The 12,005-nt window shown below is 38.9% G+C and overlaps 1 protein-coding gene across 1 annotated transcript in view; it reads right to left on the bottom strand.

Annotated features, from left to right (window-relative positions):
- The window catches only part of SLC38A9 (solute carrier family 38 member 9), a 91,569-nt gene that overhangs the window by 29,852 nt on the left and 49,712 nt on the right, over nucleotides 1–12,005 (bottom strand). Inside the window, exons 9-10 of the mRNA XM_052659148.1 lie at nucleotides 9,537–9,731; nucleotides 2,880–2,987 (exon numbers count right to left, since the gene is read on the bottom strand). Coding sequence (XP_052515108.1) covers nucleotides 2,880–2,987; nucleotides 9,537–9,731 — 303 coding nt within the window. The remainder of the gene's footprint in view (nucleotides 1–2,879; nucleotides 2,988–9,536; nucleotides 9,732–12,005) is intronic.

The raw sequence follows: 12,005 nt of genomic DNA, 5'->3' as shown, positions 1-12,005 counted from the left end.
CTTCACATTCCAGGATGTCTGGCTCTAGGTGAGTGATCAAACCATTGTGGTTATCTGGGTCATTAAGACTTTTAAAAAATATTTTTATATAGTTATTCTGTGCATTCTTGCCACCTTTTCTTAATATCTTCAGCTTCAGTTAGGCCCATACTGTTTCTGTCCTTTATTGTGCCCATCTTTCCATGAAATGTTCCCTTGGTATCTCTAATTTTCCTGAAGAGATCTCTAGTGTTCCCATTCTTTGTTTTCCTCTATTTCTTTGCATTGAATCACTGAGGAAGGCTTTCTTATTTCTCCTTGTTATTAACTCTGCATTCAGATGGGTATATCTTTCCTTTTCCCCTTTGCCTTTAGCTTCTCTTCTTTTCTCAGCTATTTGTAAGACCTCCTCAGCTAACCATTTTGCATTTCTTTTTCATGGGGATGGTCTTCGTCACCAAGTTCTTCAGGTACTGTGTCTATCAGATCTAATTCCTTGAATTTATTTGTCACTTTTACTGTATAATCATAAGGGATTTGACTTTAGGTCATGCCTGAATGAACTAGTGAATTTCCCTACTTTCTTCCATTTAACTCTGAATTTTGCAATAAGGAGTTCATGATCTGAGCCACAGTCAGCTCCTGGTCTTGTTTCTGCTGACTGTATAGAGCTTCTCCATCTTTGGTTGCAAAGAATATAATCTGATTTTGGTATTGACCATCTGGTGATGTCCATGTGCAGAGTTGTCTCTTGTGTTGTTGGAAGAGGGTGTTTACTATGACCAGTGAGTTCTCTTGGCAAAACTCTGTTAGCCTTTGCCCTGCTTCATTCTGTACTCCAAGGCCAAACTTGCCTGTTACTCCAGGTATCTCCTGACTTCCTATGCATTCCAGTCCCCTATGATAAAGAGGACATCCTATTTTGGTGTTAGTTCTAAAAGGTCTTGTAGGTCTTCATAGAACCATTCAACTTCAGCTTCTTCAGCATTAGTGGTTGGGGCATAGACTTGGATTACTATGATATTGAATTGTTTACCTTGGAATCAAACAGAGATCATTCTGTCATTTTGAGATTTCATCCAAGTACTGCACTTTGGACTCTTTTGTTGACTATGAGGGCTACTCCATTTCTTCCAAGGGATTCTTGGCCACAGTAGCAGATATAATGGTCATCTGAGTTAAATTCTCCCATTCCGGTCCATTTTAGTTCACTGAGTCCTAAAATGTCGATGTTCACTCTTGCCATCTCCTGTTTGACCACTTCCAATTTACCTTGATTCATGGATCTAACATTCTGGGTTCCCATGTAATATTGTTCTTTACAGCATCAGACTTTACTTCCATCCCTAGTCACATCCACAACTGGGTGTTGTTTTTGCTTTGGCTCCATCTCTTCATTCTTTCTGGAGTTATTTCTTCACTCTTCTCCAGTAGCATATTGGGCACCTATCGACCTGGGGAGTTCATCTTTCAGTGACACATCTTTTTGCCTTTTCATACTGTTCATGGAGTTCTCAAAGCAAGAATACTGAAGTGGTTTGCCATTCCCTTCTCCAGTGGACCACATTTTGTCAGAACTATCCATAGTGACCCATCTGTCTTGGGTGGCCCTACACAGCATGGCTCACAGTTTCATTGAGTTAGACAAGGCTGTGGTCCATGTGATCAGTTTGCTTAGTTTTCTGTGACTATGGTTTTCATTCTGTCTGCCCTCTGATAAAAAAGGATAAGACACTTATGGAAGCTTCCTGATGGGAGAGACTGACTGTGGAGGAAACTGGTTCTTATTCTAATGGGTGGGGCCATGCTCAGGAAATCTTTAATCCAATTTTCTTTTGATGGGTGGGGCTGTGTTCCATCTCTGTTGTTTGGCCTGAGACTCCTGGACACTCAAAGGCAAGTCTGACTCAGTCTCTTGTGGGCACAATGCTCCTTTTTCCTGGCCCTGGTGTTCACAAGGTTTTATTCGTGCCCTCCAAGAATCTGTTCCCCCAGTCCTTTGGAAGTTCTGTAATCAAACCTGCTGTCTCCAAAGTCAAATTGCCTGGGGGTTCTCAGTCCCGTTGCCCAAATCTCAAGTTGGGAAATCTGTAGTGGGTCCTAGAAATTTCTTAACACTGCAAGAATTTCTTTGGTATAATCATTCTGCCACAAGATGGAGGAGTAGAAGAATGTGTGCTCATCTCTTGCAAGAACTCCAAAATTGCAACTTGCTGCTGAACTATTATTGACAGGAGAATGTTGGATCCCACCAAAAAAGATATACCCAAGTCCAGGGGCAAAGGAAAAGCCCCAACAAAATGGCAGGAGGGGCGAAATTGCATTTAGAATCAAACCCCCTACCCACCCGAGATGCTTCCAACTGTGTGCGCACCAGGACCCAGAGGTCCCACAGAGACTAAGCCAGACCTGCCTTTGAGTATTTGAGTGTCTCTTGTGGAGGCACGAGTCAGCAGTGGCCTGCCACAGGGATAGGGGCTCTGGCTGCAGCAGACCTGGGTCACGTGGTATTACCCACCATAGAACCACCAAGCAGATGACCTACAATTACTAGTATTATCCAGATATATTTATTACTATGTTCTAAGTCTCTAAAATTCTAGGGTTATGCCTTCTCAGAGACGTCTAGAGAATAAGTTCTTGATTTTTCAATTGCTCTGTGACTTTTAACTCCCAAGTAGAAATGACAAAGGGTCCTGGTTATCCCCAACTGCAAGAAAACCATAGTAATTTCAACTGTGTTTCTGGTTTTAGCTTAACAGCATTAATAAAAAGTGCTCATCATAAAAGCTATGATTATTTGTTTTATAGTAACAATAGCTAACAATAGTTAGCTAATAGTTAACTAAAGATCACATTATTGTAATTCATTAATTCTTTATTTGACTGAAATAGCTCACCTGGGACAAAAAATTCTGTTGGTGTAAACCAATGAAACTCCAAATGAAATCCCAAGCGAATAGCCTTCCAAGTGACAAGAAAAATCAAGTAGAGAACGGACACTGTGCCTGCAAGGAAAAATTCAGAAACCATTAATCATCTTTGTTTCACAGACTATTTCAAAATCAAATTTTGTTTCAACACTTTCAGCAAAGTTTGGAAAATTAGCATTAGTATTTATGCCCAGGTAAAGAGTCGGACACGACTGAGCAACTGAACTGAACTGAAGATCTAAAGAACAGAAACAAACCCTGGAAGATAACAGAAAACAAAGCTATGTAGTAGGCCTAAGAAGTTATGAGCTGAATTTAGGCTCTGATACATGTAGAGAGTTTATTATAAGATTGCAAGGTTACTTAGGAAAAAAACAAAACACAAAACTGACTTTTTTCTAATTTGTCCGTGCGGCATGTGGGATCTTCGTTCCCCAACCAGGGACAGAACCTGCACTCCCTGAATTAGAAGCATGAAGTCTTAACCACTGGACCCCTGGAAGTCCCTGACTCTTATTCTCTGTATTAAAAGTTAGAGACAGCCAACAAGTTGGGAAAATCTGTCAAAATATTTAGTGTAAGATAGTAGAAGTAAAGAAAGAGAAGTAGTAAATGTGGATCATAAACTTATTTGAGAATGGTAGTAAGTCAAACAGTCCATGAACAATCTGATCTAGAATCTAGATGAAATTTTGGTTGCATAGTACTACTCGCTCCATGGAAAGATTTCAGATTCCATTCACTGTGTGTACAGTGAACACCTACTTTATGCAGGGTAAAGTGGGCATTCAGAATTTCAGGATTTTTTAGTAGTTTGGAAGCTAGAGGATTTAAAGAATTAAGTCCAGTCACTACTGAGCAGAGTCAAGAGATCCAGGATGGTTTTTAGAGGAATTAGATTCTGATTTCTCTAAAGAAGAAATACGTAGTTTTAAAAGAGAAAGTTTTGCCAAGAGAAAGGGCAAAAACAAAATATCTTAAGGAGGGGAGAATAATTTAACCTGGTTAGAAGCCTAGTGATTGTTTTGCCCAATTGAGCAAGTTCTTTTGTAAGTTCACAAGCTAACTTTTAAAGATCTATTCCATCGGAAAGTTGGCCAGCAAATCAGGAAACCACAAATGAGCTCTATAAGCTCTACTGTGGGTTTGGAGGTTAGCTGATTTAGAAAGGATGCATACAGGAGGCTGAAGCTTATATAACCACAACTCTTCATTTTCTGTGTGTGTCTGTTGTAGTCTCATGGTGAATTTTGTTATGAAGCTAAGGTATAGAGAAATATCCTTACTTCCTTCTTTGGTCTTTTGAAAACCCCAAAAGCCATCTCTTTGATGTAATCTAATTTTTTCATACTCTAGTCTGCCCACCAAGAGACCATATCTACAGGGAGAAGGTGAAATCCTTTTATCTATTTGGGTTAACAGTTCTTTTTGAATGATACCCTTGTCTTTAGTTCGGAGAAGGCAGTGGCACCCCACTCCAGTACTCTTGCCTGGAAAATCCCATGGACGGAGGAGCCTGCTAGGCTGCATTCCATGGGGTTGCTAAGAGTTGGACGCAACTGAGCAACTTCACTTTCACTTTCATACATTGGAGAAGGAAATGGCAACCCACTCCAGTGTTCTTGCCTGGAGAATCCCAGGGATGGGGGAGCTTGGTGGGCTGCCGTCCATGGGGTCGCACAGAGTCGGACATGACTGAAGTGGCTTAGCAGTAGCAGCTTGTCTTTAGTTAACCAGATCTGAGCTTTCATAGGGGTTCCTTTTATGAAATTTCTTCAGTGATTTCAGAAATTTCTGAAAAACAGGTCTCACAAAAAAAGTCTGTTCCTTTAAAGTTAGTGTTGAAAAGAAAGAAAGAGCACTGAGGAACAGAGAAAAACCAGAATAAGCCTAAGGCGCTTCAGCTAGAGAACAATATTCGAGGTTCAAAGTCAAGTGATGGGGGCAGTCCTAAGATGGCGGAGGAATAGGACAGGGAGACCACTTTCTCCCCCACAAATTCATCAAAAGAACATTTGAACGCTGAGTAAATTCCACAAAACAACTGCTGAATGCCGGCAGAGGACATCAGGCACCCAGAAAAGGAGCCCACTGTCTTCGAAAGGAAGTAGGAAAAAATATAAAAGATAAAAAGAGAGGCAAAAGAGGTAGGGACAGAGCTCCGTCCTGGGAAGGGAGTTTTAAAAAAGAGAGAAGTTTCCAAACACCAGGAAACACTCTCACTGCTGAGTCTGTGGTGAGCCTTGGAACCACAGAGGGCAACATAACTGGTAGGAAAAATAAATAAATAATTAAAACCCACAGATTATGTGCCCAATGGTAACTCCCCCAGTGGAGAAGCAGCGTAGATGCCTGCATCCGCCACTAGCATGCAGGGGCTGGGCAGGGATGTGCAGGCTGCATTGCTTAGAGTAAGGACCGGGCCTGAATGCCCCAAGGGCAATCTGAGGGAACTAACTTGGGATAGCAAACCAGAGTGTGGTATAGATACCACATGGAAAAACCATAACCTAAGATGCTGTCAGGCCCACTCACAGAACAAAGGACTGAGCAGAGCTAGCCCACTGCAGGCTAGCCCATCCCCCTCCGGTGACAGGCAGGCGAGGGCAGCCAGAGCCAGAAGGGGACAATTGCGGCCCCAGAGAGGCATTATCTACCAAACTGCGAGCAGGCTTCGTTGCTAACCAAGACTTCTTGGAATTCTGGACGGTCAACATCTGCCTGAGAAGGTGCGCTGGTTGTACATCCAGAACACCCAGCAGCAGGGACAGGGGAGGTGATAAGTTGCAATACAGGCATACCTCAAGAAACAAGAAAAAATTCAAATAAATAACCTAACTACACCTAAAGCAACTAGAAAAGGAAGAAATGAAGAATCCCAGGGTTAGTAGAAGGAAAGAAATCTTAAAAATTAGGGCAGAAATAAATACAAAAGAAACAAAAGAGACCATAGCAAAAATCAACAAAGCCAGAAAAGCTGGTTCTTTGAAAGGATAAATAAAACTGACAAACCATTTGCCAGACTCATCAAGAAACAAAGAGAGAAAAATCAAATTAATAAAATTAGAAATGAAAATGGAGAGATCACAACAGACAACACAGAAATACAAAGGATCATAAGAGACTACTATCAGCAATTATATGCCAATAAAATGGACAATGTGGAAGAAATGGACAAATTCTTAGACAAGTACAACTTTCCAAAACTGAACCAGGAAGAAATAGAAAATCTTAACAGACCCATCACAAGCACGGAAATTGAAACTGTAATCAGAAATCTTCCAGCAAACAAAAGCCCAGGTCCAGACGGCTTCACAGCTGAATTCTACCAAAAATTTAGAGACGAGCTAACACCTATCCTACTCAAACTCTTCCATAAAATTGCAGGGGAAGGTAAACTTCCAAACTCATTCTATGAGGCCACCATCACCCTGATACCAAAACCTGACAAAGATGCCACAAAAAAAGAAAACTACAGGCCAATATCACTGATGAACATAGATGCAAAAATCCTTAACAAAATTCTAGCAACCAGAATCCAACAACACATTAAAAAGATCATACACCATGACCAAGTGGGCTTTATCCCATGGATGCAAGGATTCTTCAATATCCGCAAATCAATCAATGTAATACACCACATTAACAAATTGAAAAATAAAAGCCATATGATTATCTCAATAGATGCAGAGAAAGCCTTTGACAAAATTCAACATCCATTCATGATAAAAAAAAAAAAAACTCTCCAGAAAGCAGGAATAGAAGGGACATACCTCAACATATATATGACAAACCCACAGCAAACATTATCCTCAATGGTGAAAAATTGAAAGCATTTCCCCTAAAGTCAGGAACAAGACAAGGGTGCCCACTTGCACCACTACTATTCAACATAATTTTGGAAGTTTTGGCCACAGCAATCAGAGCAGAGAAAGAAATAAAAGGAATCCAAATTGGAAAAGAAGAAGTAAGACTCTCACTGTATGCAGATGACATGATCCTCTACATGAAAACCCTAAAGACTCCACCAGAAAATTACTAGAGCTAGTCAATGAATATAGTAAAGTTGCAGGATACAAAATCAACACACAGAAATCCCTTGCATTCCTATACACTAATAATGAGAAAATAGAAAAAGAAATTAAGGAAACAATTCCATTCACCATTGCAACAAAAAGAATAAAATACTTAGGAATATATCTACCTAAAGAACAAAGTGAAAGTGAAAGTGAAGTCGCTCAGTCATGTCCAGCTCTTTGTGACCCATGGACTGTAGCCCACCAAGCTCCTCTGTCCATGGGATTCTCCAGGCAAGAATACTGGAGTGGATTGCCATTTCCTTCTCCAAAACAAAAGACCTATATATAGAAAACTATAAAACACTGGTGAAAGAAATCAAAGAGGACACTAACAGATGGAGAAATATACCATGTTCATGGATTGAAAGAATCAATATAGTGAAAATGAGTATACTACCCAAAGCAATATATAGATTCAATGCAATCCCTATCAAGCCACCAACAGTATTTTTCACAGAGCTAGAACAAATAATTTCACAATTAGTATGGAAATACAAAAAACCTTGAAAAGCCAAAGCAATCTTGAGAAAGAAGAATGGAACTGGAGGAATCAACCTGACTGACTTCAGGCTCTACTACAAAGCCACAGTCATCAAGACAGTATGGTACTGGCACAAAGACAGAAATATAGATCAATGGAACAAAATAGAAAGCCCAGAGATAAACTCACACACCTATGGACACCTTATCTTTGACAAAGGAGTCAAGAATATACAATGGAGAAAAGAGAATCTCTTTAACAAGTGGTGCTGGGAAAACTGGTCAACCACTTGTAAAAGAATGAAACTAGGACACTTTCTAATACCATACACAAAAATAAACTCAAAATGGGTTAAAGATCTAAACGTAAGACCAGAAACTATAAAACTCCTAGAGGAGAACATAGGCAAAACACTCCGACATAAATCACAGCAGGATCCTCTATGACCTACCTCCCAGAATATTGGCAATGAAAGCAAAAATAAACAAATGGGACCTAATTAAAATTACAAATTTCTGCACAACAAAGGAAACTATAAGCAAGGTGAAAAGACAGCCTTCTGAATGGGAGAAAATAACAGCAAATGAAGCAACTGACAAACAACTAATCTCAAAAATATACAAGCAACTCCTACAGCTCAGTTCCAAAAAAATAAATGATCCAACCAAAAACTGGGCCAAAGAACTAAACAGACATTTCTCCAAAGAAGACCTATAGATGGCTAACAAACACATGAAAAGATGCTGAACATCACTCATTATGAGAGAAATGCAAATCAAAACCACGAGGTACCATTTCACACCAGTCAGAATGGCTGCGATCCAAAAGTCTACAAGCAATAAATGCTGGAGAGGGTGTGGAGAAAAGGGAACTCTCTTACACTGTTGGTGGGAATGCAAACTAGTACAGCCACTGTGGAGATTCCTTAAAAAACTGGAAATAGAACTGCCTTATGACCCAGCAATCCCACTGCTGGGCATACACACCGAGGAAACCAGAATTGAAAGAGACACGTGTACCCCAGTGTTCATCGCAGCACTGTTTATAATAGCCAGGACATGGAAGCATGTCCTGGATGTCCATCAGCAGACGAATGGATAAGAAAGCTGTGGTACATATACACAATGGAGTATTATTCAGCCATTAAAAAGAATACATTTGAATCAGTTCTAGTGAGGTGGATGAAACTGGAGCCGATTATACAGAGGGAAGTAAGCCAGAAAGAAAAACACCAATACAAGTATACTAACGCATATATATGGAATTTAGAAAGATGGTAATGATAACCCTGTATGTGAGACAGCAAGAGAGACACAGATGTATAGAACAGTCTTTTGGACTCTGTGGGAGAGGGCGAGGGTGGGATGATTTGGGAGAATGGCATTGAAACATGCATAATATCATATGTGAAATGAATCGCCAGTCCAGGTTTAATGCATGATGCTGGATGCTGGGGCTGGTGCACTGGGATGACCCAGAGGGATGGTATAGGGAGGGAGGTGAAAGGGGGGTTCAGGATGGGGAACACTTGTACACCCATGGCAGATTCATGTTGATGTATGGCAAAACCAATACAATATTGTAAAGTAATTAGCCTCCAATTAAAATAAATTTATATTTTTAAAAAAGTGATAATTATTGTTTATACTCTTAAATAGAATCTGTAGGGAAAAAATATTCCATAATCTCCCTTAGTAAGTTCTAACATTTCCAAACTTTAGAACTGAGAATTCCTGTAATACTCACTTTGGATTTCTCCTGCTGATATCTTAGTCTACTGCCAGTAGTTGTAGTGGAAATGAGGAATAGTTGTTCAGTAAAGATAGAATGGAAATCCCAGGAACTCATCTTTAAAAGGGACTTGGGCTTGAGATTGCCATCTCTATTTTTTTCTGTGCCAAACTTCATCAAGAAAAGCAAAAAGTAGCGCAATATATATGTGAACAAATTAAACACAGATGAACAGGCCTGAAGGTAACTATTTGGCTGGTCAGACCATATTCCCACAGAATTCAGCATGTATTCTACTATACAGAGGCTCTATAACAGAGTGCCTTGGCTTACCTAGGATGTTAAATTTTGAAAAAAATGAAGGAGATTTGAAATTAAGCAGTGGCAGAAGGAGCCCTATGAGGTAAAAGGGCACTGTCTTGGACTTATTCCACCACTTTTCAAACTGTTGGAGTTCTGAGTCACTGGCGTAGAAAATCATAGAGCTGTTGTCAGGATGGCCACTGCTTCTGGCACTCGGACAAATCACTGCAACAAGGAAGCAATAGATGAGAGGAGGCAACAAAGAAGAACAATGAGACTTACACTTGCTCTACCAGTCTTACGTTTTACCATGAATATTAAGTTTCTCCTTTTTGGGAAAAAAAAATAGAGGGTTATGTTTGGATATATGTGGAGTCTTTTCAAATTTTTAAATTATTTATTTAAAAACTCTGAAGTATAGTTGATTAATAATGTTGTGTTAGTTTCAGGTATACAACATAGTGATTCAGATATTATTTTTCAGATTCTTTTCCACTATAGGTTATTACAAGATATTGAATACATTTTTCTGTGCTATATAGTAGGTCCTTGTGGTTTATCTATTTTATATGTAGTTATAATCAGAAAACTTTTACCTATCAATAATTAAAGGTAGAATGTTAGAAAATTTTGAGGTATAGCCTTGATTTCTACTTTCTACTGGAAACGATAAAATTATTCTACCAACTATCCTTCTGTCCCACTGCCAGAGAGAAAATACCAGGTTGGATGACTTTTGATCTTATTATTACAATCATATAAGACACATCATTCAAGGTAATTGTTCGTTTTGCTAATAACCCACACAAAGTCCACAGAACAGGTTTATTCTAACAATAAGCAAAATTGACGGGTTTGGAATAAAAAGCGGACACCATTGCCATGGTACTCTAATAACTGCTTAAAGCTTAAGAATCTTGAATCCCAGCAATCCAGAGTAACTGTCCTGGATGTTTCTCAGGCCTTAGAGCAGCTGAGAGCCCAGATGATATCCAGAGAACTGGGAAGTGAATAAAATGTATTTTTCCTGACACTGATCTACAAGTGGCAGTTTCTTCTGTTTGCAGAGAGTACAAATCATTCTCACTGTGCTTCTAAGTTCATAATAGTACTTTTGCTAATAATCAGCTCTTTGTAAAGAATGTTTAATGCTGTAAAAAAATGCTGAGCAACAATTTTATTCTCTATCTGTTATTTGGCATGCCACAAAGCCAAACAGTTTTCTTAGTTAGCACTTTTAACCTGTATTTTTTTCCTTCTATGCTCCGGACAAAAGTAAATTAACTTGAATTTTTCCTGTGCTAATCAACTAGAGTGGTAAAGAACACAGGTTATGGAAGTAAACTGACTGAATAGTCTTCACTCTGTCACTCTACACACAAGTCACTAAATTCTCTGTGCCTTGGGAAGCCCAAGAATACTGGAATGGGTAGCCTATCCCTTTTCCGGGGGACTGTCCCAATTCAGGAATCGAACCAGGGTCTCCTGCACTGCAAGCAGATTCTTTATCAGCTGAGCTACCAGGGAAACGCTATAGAAAATGAAGAGAACAGTACTACCTTATGAAGTTGCTGTAAAACATTTAGAACAATGCTTGCACACAGTAAGTATCCAATAATGTCTGCTGTAATTTCTAATATTTACTGAAACGGATTGCTTGATACTGTATTCAATACTTTGTTTAAAATAAACCAAAGAATTAAGAAGTGCTACTGTCAACATAAGATATCACTATGCAAAGTAAACTGACTTTGCTGATAAAGCTCTCCAAATTATTAGTGTAATTCTAATATTCATGAACTCAACAATGAACTGACTCTCTACTCAAGAAATCCTACTAGATAGTAATACACTAGTTTCATCAATTGATATCAGAGTAGCTACAGTAAATGAATTTCAATTTTAAAACCAGTATGTTTCTTGGGCTTTTGAAAATTCTGAGGTAAGGAACAGGGTTCAGGAGGTATGTGTTTGAATTATATGAATATATTTTAGTATAATTAACGAAAAGTATGTGTGTGTGTATGTGCATTCACAGAAATAATGCTGGTACTTCACTCATTTTCTAGCATTAACAAATGATAGATTAATTAACTTAATTAAGGGGTAAAGTAAGACACTGAACAGCAAACATTGGCATGTATAATTCACAAGAGAAACTCTTGTCTGTCCATTATATCCCAGAGCCTAGAACAGTTTCTGACACATAATAGATTTAATAAATATGCATTGAATGAATTGTCCTCTTAGTGATCAATATGTACCTCCATCAAAATATCAATTCAGTGTCTCTGAAACCTAAACACATAAAAGCTTTAGATGATGTTAGTTATGCTGTTACTCAGGTTATATTAGCTTTTCTATTCATTTTTCCTATGACTGCCATACTGGATAAACACATAGGCTACAAACATTTATTATTTTTTAACTCTATTTATTTAATGTATTTATTTGGCTGCACTAGGTCTTAGTTGCAGCATATGGAATCTTAGTTCCCTG

This window comes from Budorcas taxicolor, chromosome 20 (genome assembly GCF_023091745.1).
Source record: "Budorcas taxicolor isolate Tak-1 chromosome 20, Takin1.1, whole genome shotgun sequence".
In the NCBI taxonomy this organism is placed as follows: domain Eukaryota; kingdom Metazoa; phylum Chordata; class Mammalia; order Artiodactyla; family Bovidae; genus Budorcas; species Budorcas taxicolor.
Note: the sequence above shows the minus strand (reverse complement) of the source record. Positions and strands in the feature narration are given on the sequence as shown.